A 21,884-nucleotide genomic window follows, 5' to 3' on the forward strand; every position below is an offset into this window, starting at 1 on the left:
GCGGCCTTCACAGGTTTCTGGGGGAGAGGGATAGAGGGGAGAAAAGCATAAAATCAATGAATTAACTGGTATCTCATTTGAGTTTGTTCTACTTATCTTTTTTGAACAATAAGCAGTATACACACTGCCAGAATTACTAGTTCAGAGACATGATAAAACTTTCTAAACTGATTAAGAAATTCCAATTATTACAAATTATGAAGCTGTAAGTAAACTCGTTTAAAAAAAAAAAAAAAGCTAGTGGACACACTTCATACCTCGTAGCCTATCGTCTACACAATCCTTTCTCACAGGGCAGCCACATGAAAGCCACTCAGGGTTTCTTGAGGCATTTCGAAGTGTCCTTAATACACAAAAATACTGGAAAAAAGGCTTTGCTGTAAGACCAATACTACACATAAGGAAATCACTGCCCCCAAATATCAGATGAAACCCTGGGATTTTTAATAGTAATAGATTTATTACAAGTTGAACCCAAGCTCCGACGATGCTCTTTCTGCAAAGGAGCTAATTTCCCAGGAATTCTTGATTCAAAAATCATCCACTCTTCCCAGAGTCCTCCACAACTGGGGACAACATCTGGAAAGGCCACATTCATGTGCATGTAATTCAACAAGTTAACAAGGTATTTGTCAATAGTTTATGCCGAACGGTCCAGAAAACAGTACTCAAAGAAAGCTAATTACAATTCAATGTCTGGACAAACGAATGGACTACCGTGGGCTCTACTCATTTTCCTATAAACTAGATGCCTGCAAACACTCATTTGCTTTCCCCTGCCAAAAAAAAAAAAAAAAAACACTCTGCAAAGGCACTGCATTTCAATACTTTATCATTAGTATTTATTAAAGACTGGGACATGCATGGTGGGGCGGGGGTGATGAGGTCACAAAGAAGTAAATTCTTCGGAAGTTTGCACAGATAAAAAATGCTACCTGTGTAAAATCTTGTGTACTTGATGAAGGTTGTAGTGAGTGAATGTTATTTACAATGAATAAACTTGTTATCTCTCAGACTGCACCTTATCCAACTAAGATTTCCAAACAATGCAAATTATCTCCTTTGCATGCATTTCAATTATACAAAGGCAATCGATTTGCTATTTCCAAGCTTCTCTTATACACACACACACAAAACTGAGAGGAAACTGCTGATTATGTAGGAGACAAAAAACACTCTGCTCTATCATCTTAAATATAGTGCGGTTAGAATTCCCAGTATTGTACTACAATTTACTTTTCTCATCGAAAACTTTTTAAATTTTACCATTACATATCTTTCTGAAGCTAACAAAAAAGCTTTAAGTTTAGTATATCTTAAATTTTATAAAATACTACAACTAGAGAAGACGTTTTAGAAGAATATGAATGACATGGTAAAATCATTACGCTTTAGCAATCCTACGGTCAAGAAGCCAAGATATCCCTTACCCCATTGTTAACTAGAATAACCAATCATACCATACTGCAGATTTTAAACACCTAGTATTTCTTCACTTATTACCTCCAATTTATCTTCCCTCTCTCTCGTGCTGTCACAGCATATGCCAATTTCTGCTTTAAAATCTGTTTATGCCTTAACCAACCCTATTCGACCGCAGAGTTTAACAGAAGTTATGTCCTCCATCGGACTTTAGAAAATCTACAGATCCGAGTTCCAATCCCGACTCCACAACCTACTAAACACGCGGTCTCAGGAGAGTTACTTTATCGCCGTCTTTCTGGTTTCTACGTTTCGCCTATCTTTCAGTTTAGACTTAAGTACTAAAAGATACATATCCTTTGCACATAGTATAGAATGTAAAGTTTTCACTGATTAAACGATCAAATTTTAGTTATGTCCCATATCTACCTGCAAAATCAACGCAATTAAATCTCAGGTGACTTATTTTCTCAGACCCTAGTCTGAGACACGAACAAGCATTAGCGTCTTTCTCCTTCCCCAACTTCCGAAGAAGGTACCTCAGGAGAGAGAAACCGTGGGGGGATAAACGACTAGCCCCAGGGGGAGGGAGTTCGGTCTCACCGCCAACTTCAGAGGCGCGTCACCTCGCCCCATCATCAACCCCACAGTTGCCACCGCGGAAGGAAGCCACGTCCCCACTTCCGAGCCCAAGGTGAGACTAGGGATTACAATGCACTTTTAAAAAGTACCGCGACGGGCAACGCTTTGGGGTCGGTATCAGCCCAACGGCCACAGGGGCTCGCCCGGCCCCTTCCCGCCAGGGCGCTCCCCACTCGCGCCGGCCGCGGCTGGACTGGGGCGGGCCGCCATGTTGCCCGAGCAGCGGCCGTACCCCGAGCGCAGCCCGCCCTGCCCGGCCCTCCGCGCACCCGGGGGAGACAGTGCGGTTGGGCGGGCGAGCGCAGAAAGCCCGCTAGCGGCGCCCACCTGGTACTGGAGTGGTGACTGGCGGGACGGATGTCACCAGCGTCGTGTTTATCTTGGTGGTGGGCTCCGGAGTCGTTCCGCCTGGGGCGAGGGTCGTGTTCTGACCCGCGGATAGCACACACAGCGCGGCCAGGCAGGTGGCGGCCCAAAGCGGTGGGCAGGAGAGCGCCGACATCGTGTCCTCAGCGCTGGTGTCCGGCCGAAAGCTGCGGCGCACAACGCTCAGTGCCTCCGTCCCCTGCGGCGCCGCTTGCGAGACTTCGCTCCCCCGCGGGAGCGCGCTGGGGTCACGTGAGGGGCCCCAGGCCGCGGCGCGCGGGGGCGAGGCTGAGTGGAGGCGGGATGAGGGCGATACCAACGGGAATTCTACGGGGGGAAGCAAGGGACTCAAGAGAAAACCGAAGGAGGCTGTCCCTCAAAGCGACTGTAGTATAGCAAGGAAACTGCCCAGACTCTGCAAGTGGTTTTACTTGTCCTTATATTTCCACACAAGGAGCAGTTGGACGTTCCTCGTGCCTACCATAAGAAAAGCCCCCACCCTGGCTTCGATGGAACAACCTACGTGACGTGGCTTATGGCGTCCCCCTGAGCGCATCGCGAGGCCGTAATTCCGCGGCCCCACGTGACCTCTGGGGCCGCGCCTGCTCGAAAAAGGGCGGAAGTTGTTTTTGTGCGGTGCTCGTAGAATGAGAGCAAGAGCTAAATTTGTGCTGTGCTACCGTGTCCCCGAGAGTACTTACTTATATCCTCACTAGGACCCCCGCCTTTTTCCCTGAAGATCGATTTCGCTGGAAGTAACCTTGCGATGGGACTCCCTGGGGAAATGGAGACACCACGTGGTTGAGTTTCTGCTCTGCCGCCCAGTGTGAGCGGCTGAAGCACGGAAAGCGGTCCCTGCCAGAGCTGCATACTGTCTCACACTTTCCCAGCCTGGCTTTTCCTAATTGTAATTTCAGACGGCGATAAGCAGCACTCAATTCCACCACTGTAGTCAGAGAATTAAAGGCGGTCTGAATTGCAAGGCCACTGGGTCCGTCCCCACATTACAGGTGAGGAAATTGAGGCTCAGAAAAGTGACTTGACCTAGACGCAGGATTGCCTGGCGTCAGAGCTGGATTTTTAAGTGCCTGTAAGTGTTCGAGCACTGCACAGGCTTTTAAGTAAGAGTGAGCGCCAACTGATGCCCAGTCTCAAAATATTTGCAAAATTTAATATGCTTATGTCAATTGGTAAAAATTAGACTTTCAAAAGTTGTATTTAATGCCGTGTGTTTTCAGTTGTTTTATATTTAAAATGTAATTTTAATTATGGCATATTTACCCTAATAACATGAATATTAATTACTTTTGTAAAGCCTTGTTTTGCTCTGCCACAAACACTGAAAATGATGAGTACATAAGTGCTTTACCTTTTTGCCTCGAGTCGAAAGCTTTTATTCTCCCGTGGAATCTAATCAGTGTGGTCCTTCTGTACCCTCATGACTATGAATATTTGTTCCATTGACTACACTTGTTGGAGATTTACTTGGATGTAAACAAACATGATTTTAACTGGTCTAGCCTATGGCCGTCAAGTAAGAACGTCTGCTCTTCTCTCAGGGCGCCTCTTATGCCATATTTAGTACATGACTGTCTGACACCCAGACTAAATGAAGATAGAGTCAACTTTTATTTTTTTAAGGTTAAAAATATAATAGAAGTTCTGCTCTCATACCCCCACGGATTATCTTGTTTCCACTTTAGGATGAACACACACCACTTTGGAGACCATCGTTTCACAATTTGTCATCTGAGTGTTCAAGTCTAGTCCTCAGATTTTCATTAGTCCTCATAAGGGGGCATTTCACTGTTTTAAGACTAGAAAACCATTGGCTTATTTTATCTTGCATGGCATCTGTAGAGGTACATCAAGGACATTTTAACCATTCTAGAGAAACAGCTTTATTTTCAGTTCCTGAAGGAGCAAGGTATCTCAGCCTTGGCACTATTGAGATTTTAGTCTGGTTAATTCTTGCCTGTCCTGTGCATTATGAGATGTTTAGCAGCATTCCTGGCCTCTACCTACCCCTCAGTTGTGCCAACCAAAAATACTGCCCAGCGTTTTTAAATGTCCCTTGGGGGGTAAAGTCATCCCTACCTGAGAACCACTGTCACAGAGGCTTCTGTTTGCAAGGTCAGCTATCACTCAGGTTATTTCCTTTTAGAGACTTTACGTGCAATTAGATTATTGATTGGTGGTTAGATTCACCTTCTTAACCATTTCTTTCCTTGAAGGCAACAAGACAGAATGCTTCTGCTTTTGTGATTATGCTAGCAGTATAAGCCCCCTCTAATTTTCTAAACCCAAAATAAAAAAAAATTGCTTTGACCTTCTGTCAACACCATCCCCCAAACAAACAGACCAACACTCCAAACAGGAGCCCGCCTTCTAGCTCTAAGTATAGCTAATATCCAGTGGTCCTTTAGTAATCAGAAGTTTGCCTATACTCCTTGATAGCAAAAAATAGAAACCCTCTTATACTAGCTTATATTAAAGGGGATTAATTCGTAGTAAGAATATGACAGTAAATCTTAGGGACATTTGGGGCTGGGAAACCAAGTATGCGTGGGCCAAGGGAGATTTAAACTTAAAAGGAGGAATCCCTGGCATGTGAACCTGGTTTGCTAGGACATTGCTTCAGGCTCCAACCCCATGTGGCCTTGCCAGCTCTAGTGTCCACAGCTACCATCTCCATTGGCCAGTATTACAGTATAGTTCTTGGAAGAGATAACTTGAATGACATACAAGGCCTTCCCAGCATGTCCACTACCTACTCTCTCCTCTGACCCCATCCTATGAAATCTACACTAGAGTTCTTTGAAATTTCAGTTCTAACTGGTTATATTTTCTTGTGTCTGAGCAATTTCTGCTGCCTACTCTTATCCCCTTCTGGCACATGGCTGACTCTTACCTCTTCCTTCAGGTCTCTCAGCTAAGATGTCACTCCTGTCATAAGCCATCCTTAAAATCCTGAACTACCCCTTCTTCCCACTCCTAGACTACAGAAGGTGTTCCTGCTCTGTGCACCCATGCACCCTGGACTTGGGCATAACAAAGCATATACCACATCATAGTGCAATTGTTTGTCTTCCTCACTAGATTGGCAACTTTGAGAATAAGGACGGTGCTCACCAATTTATTCCCTGCTCCAGGCATGAGGCCCAGTTCATAGTAGGCACTTCATTGATATGATTTTAAAAAAAAAAGAATGAGTAAATGAACAAACTGGCTCGCTTCAGTCAGTTGTCCATTCTTGCCAAAAACAGCAGTAGCTAAGAGCACAGAAGGGCACCTGCTACCCCTGGCTCCCTGAACCACAGCCCCTCCTCAGCTGCGGGTCAGGGCAGATTCATTTAGAAGGGGTACAGGTGGGAGGCCAGAACTAGCACCTATAATGCAGTTTAACAACGTGGAGTAAGCCTCATGTAATAGTATCTAAATCAGTTTTGACAAAATGAGAGAAGGATCAGGACAAATCAAAGATTAATAGAGAGCTAAAACTGTATATTAGATTCTTACAATTAACACTATGATTAGGATTGATGATGAAATACTAGAGGTATTCTCATTAGGAGCTTTTCCACTTTGACTATGGGATATTTCTTTGATATCTGTTCCAGGGCTCCAGAGGGGGAGCGTTACACTTCAGAGCAGTTGTTCTCAACTTTGGCTGCATGGGGTTGGGGGCGGCATGGGGGGAGATGAAAAATACTGGTGCCTGGGTACTGATTTAATCAGTCTGGAGTAAAGCCTGGGCATCAAGAGTTTTAAAAGCTCCCCAGGTGTTTCTAATATGCAGCTTAGGTTGAAAACCACTGCTTCACTCTTCCCAAAGTGTGGTCCATGAACCTATATCATTTATGTCACCGAGAACCTATATCATTTATGTCACCTAGAAATGCAGACTCTCAGCCCTCACCTCAGAACTCCTGAATCAGAACCTGCATTTTAGCAAGGTCCCCAGAAGATAGGCACACATGCATAGTATCAAAGTGTGAGAAGACTGCTTTACACTCTAACTTTCAGACACTGTTCTAGCCCTGTAAATTGCTACGGTTCTTAGTAGCGATTCTTCATCTACAAAATTATGTCAAAGAAGACATTTTATAGTTTGTTTTTTTCACAAACATATGTAAGGTTGGGGTACAAACAACACAAAACTCCTGGATGTGCAAGAGTCATGGAGCCCAGCCCAGGTTCTCTTTAGGATGGCACCTAAGATGCATAATTTTTATTTCTGTTCTGCCTCAAATCCTGGGTCTATAGAGCTCTTTGCATCATATGTCTTGGTCCTTTAGGAAATGGAAGACTTTTTCTGACTTGTTCCTTAGGAACAGCCTCCAAGTTCAAGCTGAACCACCCAGCAGCTTTCTGCTATCCTGCATCAGCTATGACTTCCCTCCTGCTCCTACCCTGGAGAGCTGATTTTCAGCCAGAACACACCCAGTGGCCACTCTGGTTATTAAAATACTCAGGTAATACTCTGATTGGCAAAGAGCATGCCCTGAGCAGCCCAAATGCCCCAGTCCCTGCCCCAGGCCCTCAGACTGCCCTACTGCCGTTCTCCAGCAGCTGAAGGGCTACATCCCACCCAGCCAAGAACTCCAGGACCTTGCAACCGGCTCTGGGCACTGTCCATTCTGATCGGCCAGTGTATGCATACCTCCTCTGCTGCTTTGCTGGAATCAAAGTTCCTGTCTCATCATTTTTCTTCTTTCTTTTCCGTTTTAGGTCACACTTGAGTGTTTTATAGCTGTTCTCTTTCTCCTGCATACCTGTGTGCCACTAAGTTGCTCATAAATCTGTCTTTAATATGTGCCAGTGGGTTTTAAAGTGTGGTCTCCAGACCAGCAGCATCAGCATCACTTCAAATGTGAGATTTTTTTTTTAACCAATATTTTTTTATGATGTATAAAATTTGATCTGGACTGACTTAAGATTTGCCAGATTTAAGTGGTGGTGATTCCATTTTGGGAAGGGTAGGAGATAGTATGATCAATATAGTTTAAAAAATGAGTTCCTCTTGTATACTCCTGGATAGAGCTGGAACGCATTCTACTAAGTGAGGTATCCCAAGAATGGAAAGACAAGCACCACATGTACTCACCATCAAACTGGTATTAACTGATCAACACATAAATGCACATATAAGAATAACATCTATTGGATGTTGGGCAGGGGGGAGGGGGGAGGAGGGGACGGGTATTTGCATACACAAAGAGTGCAATGCGCACCACCCGAAGGATGGACATATTTGAAACTCGGACTTGGGGGGGGGGGCAAGGGCAACATATGTAACCTAAACATCTGTACCCCCATAATATGCTGAAATAAAAAAAAAAAATACCTTCCACAAGTCAAAAAAAAAAAAATGAGTTCCCATAAGGGACAGACTATTGCTAAGTGTGGTCGAGACCAACTTTAATTTAATTAAAAAGAATTATTTTTGAGACGAGGTCTCCCTATGTGACCCAGGCTGGTCTCGAACTCCTGGGCTCAAGTGATCTTCCCACCTCAGCCTCTCCAGTAGCTAGGATTATGGCCATGAGCCACTGCATCAGGCTCGATTTTAATTTTCAAAGATACACCTTTGAATTAGTTCAGTCAATTGAAAGTTAATGTGGTGTTAATGAGAATAGCTAATACTCAGCATAACAAGGACTTGATGTTTCTTGAAATGATGATATTCTTTCTGTCAGTGGCAGCTTGACTGGTTTTTGTGGGGAGTCGTTGCAGAAGGGAAACTAATTTTTATTGAATATCTGCTATGTGCCAAGCGTTATTAAAAAGTGTCTTCACTTGCTATCTCAATTCATCCTCAAAACACTATGAGATAGATGTATCCCACACTATGAGATAGATGTATCCCATTTCACTAATGAAATTGAAAGCCAACAGAAAAATATAGTATTGTTATTGTACTTTTAAATGGCGGTAATAAGAACCACTGCACCGAGAGATCTGTGGTTGAAGTTTCCACAGCCCAGAAGTGGAAAGTTAGAGTGAACAAAGGGACCATGGACTTGCCATCCTTGAGAAGACTGGCAGACTTCTATTTTTACATTGTTGCTAAACTGACAAATGAAGCTGGAATCAGTTTCTTACACCCACTCAAATATCCCAGTTCTTTCACAATATCAGCTAAAATGCTTGATGCCATTAATGTACAGCTTTGTCACCAGCAAGAATTGCTCTGCTGCTGGTCATTACATGACCGACACTTGTGACTTGTTTTAACCAGGGGCCCTGCAAAGCATCAGTTTTCATTGACTGATTGTTTCACTAGTATTTTAGAGCCTTGGTGGCAAGCTCAGCTCTCTTTTGTTTGCCATGTCCCTGGTGTGACCTGGCCAAAGGCCCAGAGAAGGGGTCTGGAGGCTTCAGACCAATAGCCTGAGTTCTCCTCTTCCTGTACCCTATGGATATAGGACAAGGAGATGTCTCTTCAAGGGTTCCCAAATCTGGCTGTCAGAGTCATTGGAGGGCTTTTTAAAAAAATACTAGTTCTGTGACTATACTCTGAAGGTTTTCAGTAATTTATTGAGTGTTACATTTATTAAGCACTTATATCCTACCAGGCCCTGATTCTAGGTTCTTTATACAAATTATTGATTCATTGAACCCTCACAACAATCCTATGTGGGAGGTACCACTGTTTCTCAAATGAGGAAATTGAGGCACAGAGAAGTTCTTGCCTGAATTTATGCAGCTAGGCAATGGCAGGGCCAGGATTTGAACCCAGGCAGTCTATCTCTAGAACATACATTCTTAACACTATGCTGCCTCTGAGTCAATTGAGAATGTGATACAGGTGGTGTGCTTTCTCCCCATACCCTCAGATCTTAATGTAAAAACATATGTCACATAGCAATCAAGCTGTCATTTAAAAAAAAAAACATATGCCAGTTGTCAAGAGTTAGGGATAGGGAGGCCAGGGGAGTGGGTGTGACTATTAAGGAATAGCATGAAGGAGGCCTTTGTGGTGCTGAAGAAGTTCTATATATTCGTTGTGGTGTTGGTTACACGAACCTACGCTCAGTAAGATGGCATCACGCACATTGTACCAATGTCAATCGCCTGGTTTTGATACTGTACCATACTTGTGTAAGCTGTAACCACTGGGGAAACAGGGTGAAGGCTACTTAGGACTGCTCTGTACTATTTTTGCAACTTTTGGTGAATCTATAATTGTTTCAAAATAAAAAAGCAGGGGGAAAAAAAGCATATGCCTACCTTTGGCAAGCTCCATATAAATTAGAGGCCTGCCCATTTAAGATTGAAGAGAGATCATTCTCGGAAGGCAAACCTCTTTTTGCTTAGAGTAAGAAAGCGCACTGCCCTGGGCAGAGCAGGGGCACAGGGTAGGGTGGTGGCGGGTGATGGGAGCTGAGCAAGGACACCTAGAAGAGTCAAGCACTCTGCTGACTACACCAAGGGGGCTGAAGCCAGTCACTTATGCCTGGCGGTGACTCCCCAGTGACTAGTGCCCAGCTGTCTCTCTCCACTGGGAGAGAGCTAAACGAACACAGAATCCCTGCCACATGCTTAGACTCTGACTCAGTAGGTCAAGGACAATGTCCGGCAATCTGTATTTAAAAAGCTCCCCAGGTGACAAGAGTTTGAGAACCTTAGATTCTGGAGCAGCTGATAAAGCTGGATCTCCAATAACATGACATGAGTCAACCACCATAGGGACTATAACCCAAGCCCTTGCTTTTCATACTGTTGGTATGGCTCAGAGAGACAAGGATTATATTCTCGTCATATATAAAAACATCCAAAGTATATATACCCTTTCTGAATGCGATGTATGAGTGCAATGAAATACTACAATGAATTGTTTTTTTCTGTCACGTCACTCCTATTTGGTTATTAATATTTACCAAGTTTCTCATGGTGGAAATTTAGTTACAAACAAGAACATAATTCTATTAGAAATGTTTTAGGATTCAAAGACCATTAGGTACACTGAGAAATTAAAAATGTTTTCGGCTACAAGTTACAAAATTCTCAGCCAAAGGTAACATCAACAACACAGGGGTCTATTCGTCTCATATAAGTAAGATTGCAGAGATGAGTGGTTGCTGGTGTTGGTCCCGCAGCTTAAGAGTTGGAGCTGTTGTCTCTGTAGTTCTCTTGGTCTTTCCTTCATGGGCACCAGGGGACAGCTGCAGCTTCAGCCGCTCTCAAGCCTGGATGAAGGGGAGGGGGCAGGACAAGGGTGCTCCGCCCCTGTCTCACTGGCCAGACGGCATCTCATGGCCATGCCTGGCTGCAAAGAAGGCTGGGAAATCGAGTATTTCACTTTTAGAGTCTGTATGGTGAAGGCGCTGACTAAAGGAAAATGGGGAGGGATTAGGTGTCAGACGAGCCAACCTACAGTGTCTGCCACAGTTTTCAAATTACATATTACCAAGCACTGTTTAATTAAATCTAGAAACAGCTGATCAGATAGAAAGTAATGAATTATCACAGAAAATATTGATATGAAAATCAGGCATAAATAACTCCACTGTCAGCAATTATACATGTATGTTTTGGTCTTTCATTCTCTGTTGGAACTAATTCTAGTTGGTTAAGAACTTCTGTTCCTTCAACCAATTGCCTATACATAGGAGAAAAAAATGGAAAATTTAGTCAGTCATAAATTTTCACAGTTAGCTTACATTCCCAAATGGAGTCTTACCCAGCTATAGCTAAGGCTATTTCCTACGAAGTAAATTAACATCAGTCATAAGTCTCCTAAATAGCTCTAGATGTGTCCACTTAGCCACGTCTACACAGGTACCCGAATCCAGGCGGCCATCCCTCCTGCCTGCGACTGGCTCCTGGCTGGCCCCCGCCATCTGGTTGGCAGCCTTCCCTCTGTCTCCTCACTGCAATCAGGGTGATCTTTTAGAAATACAAATCTGATGTCACATCCCCGCTCAAAATACAATGATTTCCCATTATCCTTAAGATAAAGACCAAAAATCCCTACCAGGGCCTTCCAGGGTCAGCATGGTCTGCTTCCCATGGCCCTCAGGGAACCTGGGTGCATGTCCTCTGCTCCAGACAGACCAGCTTCCAGTACCTTAAGAGCCCCATACTCCCTCCTGTCATAGCTGTCCCCTTTGCTCTTTCTTCTCACCCATTGGCCTGGTCACTTCCTGACCTTCCGTCAGACCTCAGCTCCGTCATCACTTCCTCAGGGAAGTTTCCCAGGCCTTCCTGCTCATGTCAAGGTCCCCTTCTCCTTTAGATGAGTTCCCATACCTTTTATTTGTATGCTTCTTTGATAAATTTCTGATTCTCCCATGAGGGCAGGGATCACACTTGTGCTCAACGCCTAGCTTTGTCCCTGTCTTCTGTATTCCCAGTGAACCATTCACAGAACTTGCCTAGCCCGTGTCTCACTGTCGCATAGGTGTCGGTTTCGTAATACACCCTAAGCTTCCTGAAGAGCAGGAATTGTGCTCTTCCCCAGCACTGAGTACCATGACTGGTATATTGCAGGTGCTTTATAAAGTTCTGGTTGGATGAGTCACAAAAACAGCAGAGTGAAGGCTGAAAAAAAGATATGGGGCCAGAGAGTGGAGGACTTGGAATGGCACTCGAGACCGCAGGTGCTGCACGTGTGGAGGTGGCAATGGAGGCATTAAAGACTGTAAAGTAGTCACGTTCGTGCTTGAGAAAGGAACCTTTAGCTGAGATATAAAGGATCATCAAGCAGTCAGCAGAGGGCGGAGAGAGTGTCAGCAAGATGGCAGAAAGATTTAAATGATCTGAGAAGCGGTGAGGGTTATTTGCATTTAAAATTAATTCAAGAAAGCATTTTCAAAATCACAATACAGTTTATTTAGGATGATGAAAAACTAAAGACAACTCATTTTAGGTTCTGTATCTACTAATGTAAAGTCAACTCTTTAAAGATATCTTTTGGATGAAAATATACTTTCTACTTTTTCAACCTGGAAATATCATGGAAACATTATGCTGAAGGAATTATAGTGGTTAAAATGAACACTGGTATGAAATTTCTGCAGGGGTTGAAGGTCAATAATTATCCCTATGGAGTGGCTGGAATAAATCTAACAGTTATTCAGAAAAATTCTAATACTTTATATCATTTCAGGGAAGACAACGTAAGCTCTACCCACATTCACTTCACACTGGAGTGATGAAAAGTATACCATCACCCACTCTAGGTCCACATGCCTATAAGCATCTTCCTAATAATATTCTAATAATAACCATTATCTGAGATGTTTCCATATTTAAAGTTATTCAGTGAAAAAAGTTACATGTAACTTGCATAGTTTTTATCTTGTCACCATGTCCGTGGACAATTACTTAAATGGCTTTACCTCTTCACTTCTGCATATAAATCTATCTACATTATTAAGCACTATGGTATGGTTAATAGTAATTAAAAATTGATAATATCCTTGAGGCTGAAGATAGATGGATGTATGGATGTATGGATAGATAGACACAGACAGAACATCATGGCTGTGCCTAAATGGTTTCTGTATATATTTTGTATTTTCGTTTAGAGATGGGGTCTCACTCTGTCACCCAGGCACCTGGAGTGCAGTGGCCCAATCATAGTTTACTGTAGCCTTGAACTTCTGGACTCAAGTGATCCTCCTGCCTCAACTTCCTTAGTGGCTGGAACTACAGGTACACACCACCACACCAGGGTAATTTTTTATTTCTTGTAGAGATGGGAGTCTCACTATGTTGCCCAGGCTGGTCTCGAACTCTTGGCCTCAAACAATCCTCTGGGATTACATGCATGAACCACAGTGCCCAATAGTTTCTATGTTTTTATAGATGGCAAGCTTCTTCTAAAATATTTATTTCTAAATATTTTTGTCTATATTTGTATTACTTTTGTTTTTAAGCCCTCTCTTTAGCTATCCATAGACTATGTACAATACTTACCCACATCTTTTTGAATGATATTTTTACATGTGTGAATATTATATAGACAAACCTACAATGGTACATACCCAAAAGCCACATATTTTCTATCTAGATAGGGAGCTGCTTGTAGTGTGATGTAGAATTGTGATCCATTGCTGTGGCGGCCTCTGTTGGCCATTCCAAGAACTCCCCTTTTATTATGAGGAATTGAAAAGTTTTCATCTAGGAAAGACAATAAGCAGTAGGTCATTAAAATATTTGTATTATTTCAATTGATTGTAACAATTAAGGAACAAATAGAACACTCGGCAACAATGTCAATCATATTTATCAATACATTCCAAATTGTTTCATATTACTTTCAAACATTCAAATGGGCTATTAAAAAAAAGATAAGCTGTAAAATCTTATTAGAACTATTTGAATATTTAGCTTTAGTTTATCTTTGCCATAAATAAGTGTGCAAAGAAAATTAATAATGTAAAAGGAAGTATACACAGTACTTGCTTAAGAATAAAAGTCAACAAACTTTCTCCTGTTTTGGTAGTGGTATTTAATTCAAACTACCAATGTGATCATTAAAAACACCTCCTCTGAAAAGTCCTTCTCAGATCTGCCTGACCCCCAGCATCTTACACATAGCTCTAGGGCAGTCCTTATAACACTCTGTAATTATTGGTTTACATGATGTTTCCTTTCTGGTAGTAGAAGGCAAGGAGCTTGTCTAGCTGTAGCTCTAGGCCTCCTACCACGGTAATTTACATAGGTGTGGCCTTAAGTGGGTAGATTTTCATTCCATGTAATTTTCCATTCTATGCATTTTTTTAAATGATGATGAAAGGAAATTAATTTTTGCTTATTTTTAGCTATTATCAAATAAATTTTAATCTCAAAGCTTATATAGATTGACCCAGATTTTATGGAAAGCAATAGTTTTTCTTAATGTAAGATTAACAAGTAAAAAGAATTGTACAGTGATTATCAGGCTACCATTTTCAGGAAGTACCATTTACAGCTTTGCCTCCAAGTTCAAATACACAGAAGGAAGTGATGGATGAAAAAATCAATAAAAGTTTTCACTAAAGTTCTGGGAATAATTGAAAGCTATTGTGGGGGTGAAGGGAAACTCATGTTTTGGGGTAAAATTTCCTGAACTGCTTCAATATGAATATTAACTATTGATAAGATGTTATTAAACTACAATTGCTAACTATTCTTATTATTTTAAGTATCAAAACTAAGCAAACCAAGCAACTAAGCCATATCTATGGTGGTTACTTTTAGCTTGTTAAATTGCAAACTGAATAAAGACCTCTGAAATACAAATAAGGTATTTTTGTACAAATGAGTCTATCTAATTACACTGATGCTCTCTATTCATTTCAGTAGAATATAGAAATAACCCATTAATTTCACAGAAAATTGCATGGAATGGAAATCTGCCCAAAGCAAAGACTAAAAGAGTTTTAATAGAATGGTATTTGTCATTGCTTTTAGATATTATGAATTTATTTTTCTTAAATTATGTAAATAATAGGAAAGAAAATTTATAGAGTTGTAACATTTTTAGCAAAAAATCTGTGTTTATGGGGGAACTTTAAGCAGTTAATCATAATACCTATCAAAAAAAATGCAACCTGTGTGAAAGCATATAAAACAGATTTTTAAAAGGGCCTAGAGCCTCCCTATCTCCTGAAGATACTTATTCAGGACCCTGTGGAACTCCTTAGAGGACAATTTGGAAACCACTGCTATAAAGAGACAATAAAGTATGTTTTTAAAAGGCGTAGGTAGTCTCCGACTTACAAATTTAAAATGTATGGATGTGAAAACTAAGTGACTACTTTATGGATTCTCTAGGTATAGAATGTGTATATGGATCTTAGTTTAGTCTTTCCCATTTTAAAAGAGCTGTTAACACTTTTTAAGTCTCTTTTAGTCTACAGATTCTTAGATCTATCCCTTTCTTTTCCTTACACTTTATCTATTAATGAATCTGAGCTATTGAACCTCTAGAATTTCTCCCAGTCTTTTTTTTTTTTTTGAGACAGATTCTTGCTCTGTCGCTCAGGCTAGAGTACAGTGGCATCGTCATAGCTCACAACCTCCAACTCCTGGGCTCAAGTGATCCTCCTGCCTCAGCCTCCCCAGTAGCTAGGACTACAGGCACGTGCCACAACTCCTGGCTAATTTTTCTATTTTTTGTAGAGATGGGATTCACGGTTGCTCAGGCTGGCCTCAAGCAATCCTCCCGCCTCGGCCTCCCAAAATGCTAGAATTACAGGCATGAGCCACTGTGCCCAGCCTTCTCTCAGTCTTGAATTTGTTGACTGAACACACAACATGTTTCTCTGTCCTCTGTCCTGTCAGTTCTGCTATAATACTTGTTTGGAAAAATGCAAATTTATTTCAACTTGACCAATACATTAGGGAACAAGTTGAGTGTTATGCCTTTCACTCCTGCTGATATTCTGAACGAAACCTGCATCCAGCAGCGCGGAGCCACATAGGATTGCATACCTAGACATTTACCTGGTGACCTAAGGTGGTGTTACGAGCCACTTGCACATCTGGGGTTCTGATTGCAGAAAACCCTCCTTCTACGACTTCAAAATCATTCAAAAGCTACAACTTTTCCCGTGCCCACCTCCACAAACAAACTTCAGGTCTTTTTCAAGGTAAAGTGCCATATTATAGTATTTATATGTTTCTTCACCATTTAACATATGGAAAACTATGTTACTGGTTTTTTAGGTTACTATCCTGTTCTTTAATGTGTCACTGAGGAAGTTTTTTTAAACCTCATTCTTGCCATAAACCCAGTGGTTTTTACTGTGTGATGTTGCAAAGTGTGGAGATTTTTAGGAACACATATGGCACGCTATAACAGAACCAATTGTATTTCTTGCAAATTGGCAGCTGGGTTCAGAGGCTTAACCAGACTCAAGTTCTATCCCTTTGGTAGTGTGTTCTTTCAACAGATGGCTTGTAATGTCTAGTTGTCTCTGTTTTTGTGAAGTTAGCAGAGATTGATGCATCAAATGCTTAGATCCATTATTTCACTGGGGAAAGCAAAATGGTGATATTCTAATGCTATTATTTCCTTTTCATTTATTACTTGGAATATTTTTATAAAGAGATGTTTCCGGCCGGGTGTAGTGGCTCAGGCCCATAACCCTAGCACTTTAGGAAGCCTAGGTGGGAGGATTGCTTGAGGCCAGGAGTTTGATGTTCCAGTGAGCTTTTATGATATCACTGCACTCTAGCTCCAGCAACAGAGCAAGACCTTGTCTCAAAAAAAAAAAAAAAAAAGACGTTTCCCCTTATCTACAGTTTGGTTCAGTTCATGTAGGAAAGGCAGAATAAATGCTTGATTCTTTCCCTGCATCAGTTTTTAGGACAATGAATTCTTTTCCTATCATCACCCCAAAGGTAACCAATTAGGCTTTATTTTATAATATCATTATGAACTCATGGATTGAAAATATTTTTGGGGTTTTGATCAATTGTAATTACTTTTCTTTTTGAAGCCCAAATTACTACATCTTTAGCCAGTGGGAACCACTCCAAATTGGCTCCTGAGGCCTTTTGAATGTAAAGTAATCATTAATGGAGCTTTTGCTATCTGATAGAACATGAGGTTCCTTGCTCATTTTGTGCATTTCCTGCCTGAGACCTGACATCTGCCAATTCTCCCAGAAGCCTTAGTTTCTTTCAGTGAGAAATGGCATGTCAAAATAATCTAAATTTTAGAAGTACTCATTGCTGCTGGGTTGGTCATTTTTATAGACCCCTCCAGTGGAGAGAAAGCTATATATATAGATTTGATACTTCTTGAGTTTAAAGTGCTATTTCCAGGACTATGGAATATTTTACTTACTAGCCTCTGTTATATTCAGGACTATGGAATATTTTACTTATTAGCCTCTATTATATTTCATCTGTATCTTCTTTCTTCCACATTGAGAATTCTTATTCTCAAAGATACAAAAAATGATTAAATTAGAATATCCTACAATTACTCACCTACTTTATTCCACATTACATATAGAACAGTCTCTGAATAATACTAATAATACCCATCACCAGTATAATTACTCAGAATAGTTTTAAATTTTTTTACATATATTCTTCATTTCAATTTTGAAAAATAGGCTATATCTCCATTGCCTGAGTATATAGTCATTATATAGGATAATCCTTTTACTCATCATTAAATTTTAGTTCTACAAGCAACTATATGGTTAATGCACCACCAGGCCTATGTCAGGGTCTCTCTTATATTTAATAGTTTGGTTGTGTGAAATTCATTCCATAGTAGATTCTACCAGAAGGGGTCATGGCAACACTCTGCCCTGAAGTTTTGCATGTTGATAACTGTGTGCCTTTCATAATTCAAAGTCAGTTTGGCTGGATATAAAATCCTTAGCTCACATTTCCTTTCCTTGATTATCATAAATATATTACTCCATTTTCTTTTGACATAAAGCATTGCCATCAAAGAATATGATGATTTAATTTTCTTTCCCTTGTAAATCATTGGATCTTTTTGCCTGGATTCCTAAATAATTTTTTCTTTTTCTTTAATGTTCAATAATGTTACTAACATATGTCTTGGTGTTAGTGTTCTGCTTCAGTATTGTCAGGTACATAGAGTTGCTTTTTCAATAAGTATTTTCAACTTTTTATACATATATTTTTATTTGAGGTATAAACATTTTTACTTGTGGCATAAGCATATACTTGAGGTGTACACAATTGTCAAAATATATCAAACATCTAAGATATATGCATTGTATTAAAATTTAATAAATATATCTTCAATGTTCAGTTTGATAATGTATAACCACCATAAGATAGAGAATGTCAAATTCTCTTTATATTTTGGGGAAATTTTCTTTAATTATAGTTCTTAGTATTCATTTTGTTTCCTTGCATTAGTTCAATTCCTTAGAGATACCTATCATCTATATGTTGGATTTTCTCTTTCAACGTTTGTCACTTTCTTATGCATCCTTTTTATCTTTCTTCATTTCTTCTTGGTTTTTAAAAACCTTCTCCTTGGGCCGGGCGCGGTGGCTCACGCCTGTAATCCTAGCACTCTGGGAGGCCGAGGCAGGTGGATTGTTTGTGCTCAGGAGTTCGAGACCAGCCTGAGCAAGAGCGAGACCTGTCTCTACTAAAAATAGAAAGAAATTAATCGGACAACTAAAAATATATAGAAAAAATTAGCCGGGCATGGTGGCGCATGCCTGTAGTCCCAGCTACTCGGGAGGCTGAGGCAGTAGGATCGCTTCAGCCCAGGAATTTGAAGTTGCTGTGAGCTAGGCTGACGCCACAGCACTCTAGCCCAGGCAACAGAGTGAGACTCTGTCTCAAAAAAAAAAAAAAACAAAAAACTTCTCCTTGCTGTTGGTTGGTCTTTGTATATAGACCTCTCCTTCTCCTACCTTCTACTTCTTTTAGGACATACCTTGTATTTTTATTTGCTCTTGTGTTCCTTCTAGTTTACTCATTTCTGAAATTATTTTTCTTTTATTGCTAATTCTTTCCTCAGTTCTGTCACATCATTTCTAAGTTTTTCTAATACTGATTTATGAGCTCTTTCATGTCTTGTATCATTTTCTTAATGTCTTTTAGCTTATTTTGATATAGACTATACAGTTCTAATGTACAGTTGATCCTTGAACAATGCAGAGGTGAGGGGCACACTCCCCCATGCAGTCAAAAATCCAAGTATATAACCTTTGACTCTCCAAAAACTTAACTACTAATAGTTGACCAGAAGCCTTACCAATAACAAATAGTCGCTTAGCACATATTAATATGTATGTTATATGTATTATATACTGTATTCTTACAATAAAGTAAGCTAGAGAAAGAAAATATTATTAAGAAAATCATAAGGAAGAGAAAATATATTTACTGTACATTAAATGGAAATGGATCATCATAAAGGTCTTCCTGAGTAGCTGGGACTACAGGCAGGCACCACCACGCCTGGCTGAATTTTCTGTCTTTTATAGAGACAGGATCTTACTATATTGCCCAGGCTGGTCTGGCACTCCTGGCTTCAAGTGATCCTCGGCCTCCCAAAGTGCTGGGATTACAAGTGTGAGCCACCATACCCTCCCATCATTTTTAACTCCCGCTTTTACTACAAGTGTTACCCACAAGAACTGTCTAGTCTTGTTAAGGCTGAATAATCACCTAACATATGACTGATAAAATATAAAGATACATACCTTCAAATATTGGTCCATAAATTGACTCTCCATTATCTCCTTTTCCATGTACTATATCTGAGAAATAGCAATATATAAACATTAGAATTTTCAGATTAAAAAGGAGTTAGAGTACAGTAATGACACAGGAAAAACAAGATGTTTTAAATTATGATTCCACTTATACCAATGAGTAGAGTAAGTTACCTAATTGTTCAATATTTATACCATGAAAATATGACTATAATAATTTCACTTGTATTTTGTAAGCATTTTTATTAAATACATTCATGATCCCATATTTTCCTTATAATACTCTCTGAAGTAGGTTAAATTCTAATGTAAAACCTTTGAAATGATGAAGTATTAAATTATAATTGTCACAATTTTTAAAAACTGTGTTCTCATAAATTCTGCTTACTTCATGATTCCATAGTTCATCTTGCTTTTCAGAAAAATGGAAAGATTAAACTGAGAGGATGAAATGGAAACAGTACATTCTTTTTAGAATGTGAATAAAAATAGGTGCTCTAAAAAGAATCCATGTTCAAATATTCATTCCTATAGTTACCCTATAGTGATAATTCATTTACCCAGTATTTTGGAAATGAAGTTCCTTATAACGTAAGGAGGGTGTTTATATGATATGCATATTCTGGCTTAGGCAATGCTCCCACATACAAAGATTCCATGCACAAGCTGTTTTCTGTTTTGTTTTGTTTTTTGAGACAGGGTCTCACTCTGTTACCCAGGCTAGCGTGCAGTGGCATCATCACAGCTCACTGCAACCTCAAGCTCCTGGGCTCAAGTGATCCACCAGCCTCAGCCTCCTGAGTAGCTAGGACTACAGGTGCACACCATTGTGTCAAGCAAATTTTTCTACTTTTTGTAGAGACAGGGTTTTGCTCTTGCCCAGGCTGGTCTTGAACTCCTGGCCTCAAAGCAATCCTCCTACCTCAGCCTCTCAGAATGCTAGGATTACAGGCATGAGCCACTGTGTCTGGCCTATTTTTTATCCACCCACAGCTAAAAGAGAAGCAAAGCTAACTCTGGTGAAAACAGAGGTCTCTCAGGTGTGTCTCTACCCCAAGTTCCCTATCAGTAGCCCTCTCCTTCCTTCAGCTCTCTAGCCCACCTCCTCTTATGATACAATGTTCAATAAGTATCTGTTGAAGGACTGTGTTATTTTAACTCAGGATGAGCAATTTACCTGTAATGTAAGTGTATGTGCTATTTTTTAAAGGAATCTGATGCAACACCAAGCATGTGGGGAGCACTCATTTGTGAAAGGGCATGAAGCATTTAAATTATACTATTTGTAAAGCTGTTTCAGAAGTTAATTGATAAGCCTTAAGCCTCCAACCTGGCTCTGCCTAACAGTCTGCCCATGATTCACCCCACAGTTCTGGGAAGTTCTCAGGAAGAACTGTCGTAGCTGAAGGATAAATCTGGAAATGGGGAAGTAGGGAGTCCCCCAGCACCAATTCCTTCAAATCTAGAGTTAGCTTTGCTCAGGCCAATCTGCCCATGTGGTTCTTCTTCCCGATAAATTACCTACACATCAGTCACATGCCCTTGTCCCCTCCCCGCACACCCACCAACATCACCCTTGTCCTCTGCTTCAGATCTCCCAGGTGAATATTTTATTTTGACATTATTTCAATCAGTATTTACTATAATTGTTTTGTGGTCATAGCCCACCCTCTTGAATTCAGCCTTGTACATGTGATATTATCAGAGATGCCAAATAGTGGTTAAAAGCAAACATTAAAGTCAGATTAATTTTGATTTCAATCTTGACATTAGCTCCTTTTTCTAAGCCTGTTTCTTCAACTGCATAAACGGGGATAATGGGTGAAATAACATAGGTAGAGCACTTTGGGCAGTACTTGGCAGAGCATCACGCTCAGTAGCTGCTGTTATTGTGCAGCATCATGTGCTTATGGAATACACCCTCCCATTGCCATCACCTTCCTCATCATTATGCCCAATATGATGATGATGATGATAAAATGTATTAAGTTATATCTCGGGAAATCCTTCTGAAAGCAGTAGGCTTCATGGGTGCCCAAAGGGGAATCCAACCAAGGTGGTATAATGACTTAATGTCTTCTTTAACTTTGGACTTTAGAAGTGAAGAGAATGTACATTTCCTGTTTAACCATCTTTTCATTCATTCATTCATTCTTTCAACAAGTATTTATTAAGAACCTAGGCTGGGCGCGGTGGCTCACGCCTGTAATCCTAGCACTCTGGGAGGCCGAGACGGGCGGATTGTTTAAGCTCAGGAGTTTGAAACCAGCCTGAGCAAGAGCGAGACCC

General features: G+C 40.7%; 2 protein-coding genes across 2 annotated transcripts in view; both read right to left on the minus strand.

Moving 5' to 3' along the window:
• Window positions 1–2,649, minus strand: part of CD164 (CD164 molecule, sialomucin) — a 16,644-nt gene extending 13,995 nt beyond the window's left edge. The window contains exons 1-2 of the mRNA XM_012651130.1: window positions 2,392–2,649; window positions 3–17 (exon numbers count right to left, since the gene is read on the minus strand). Of these exons, the coding sequence (XP_012506584.1) occupies window positions 3–17; window positions 2,392–2,566 (190 nt within the window). The 5' untranslated portion in view covers window positions 2,567–2,649. The remainder of the gene's footprint in view (window positions 1–2; window positions 18–2,391) is intronic.
• Window positions 2,650–10,824: 8,175 nt separating this feature from the next.
• PPIL6 (peptidylprolyl isomerase (cyclophilin)-like 6) overlaps window positions 10,825–21,884 on the minus strand; it is a 24,586-nt gene continuing 13,526 nt past the window's right edge. The window contains exons 6-8 of the mRNA XM_012651192.1: window positions 19,584–19,640; window positions 13,425–13,560; window positions 10,825–11,035 (exon numbers count right to left, since the gene is read on the minus strand). Coding sequence (XP_012506646.1) covers window positions 10,924–11,035; window positions 13,425–13,560; window positions 19,584–19,640 — 305 coding nt within the window. The 3' untranslated portion in view covers window positions 10,825–10,923. The remainder of the gene's footprint in view (window positions 11,036–13,424; window positions 13,561–19,583; window positions 19,641–21,884) is intronic.

Source organism: Propithecus coquereli, unplaced genomic scaffold (assembly GCF_000956105.1).
Source record: "Propithecus coquereli isolate 6110/MARCELLA unplaced genomic scaffold, Pcoq_1.0 Scaffold35, whole genome shotgun sequence".
NCBI lineage: Eukaryota > Metazoa > Chordata > Mammalia > Primates > Indriidae > Propithecus > Propithecus coquereli.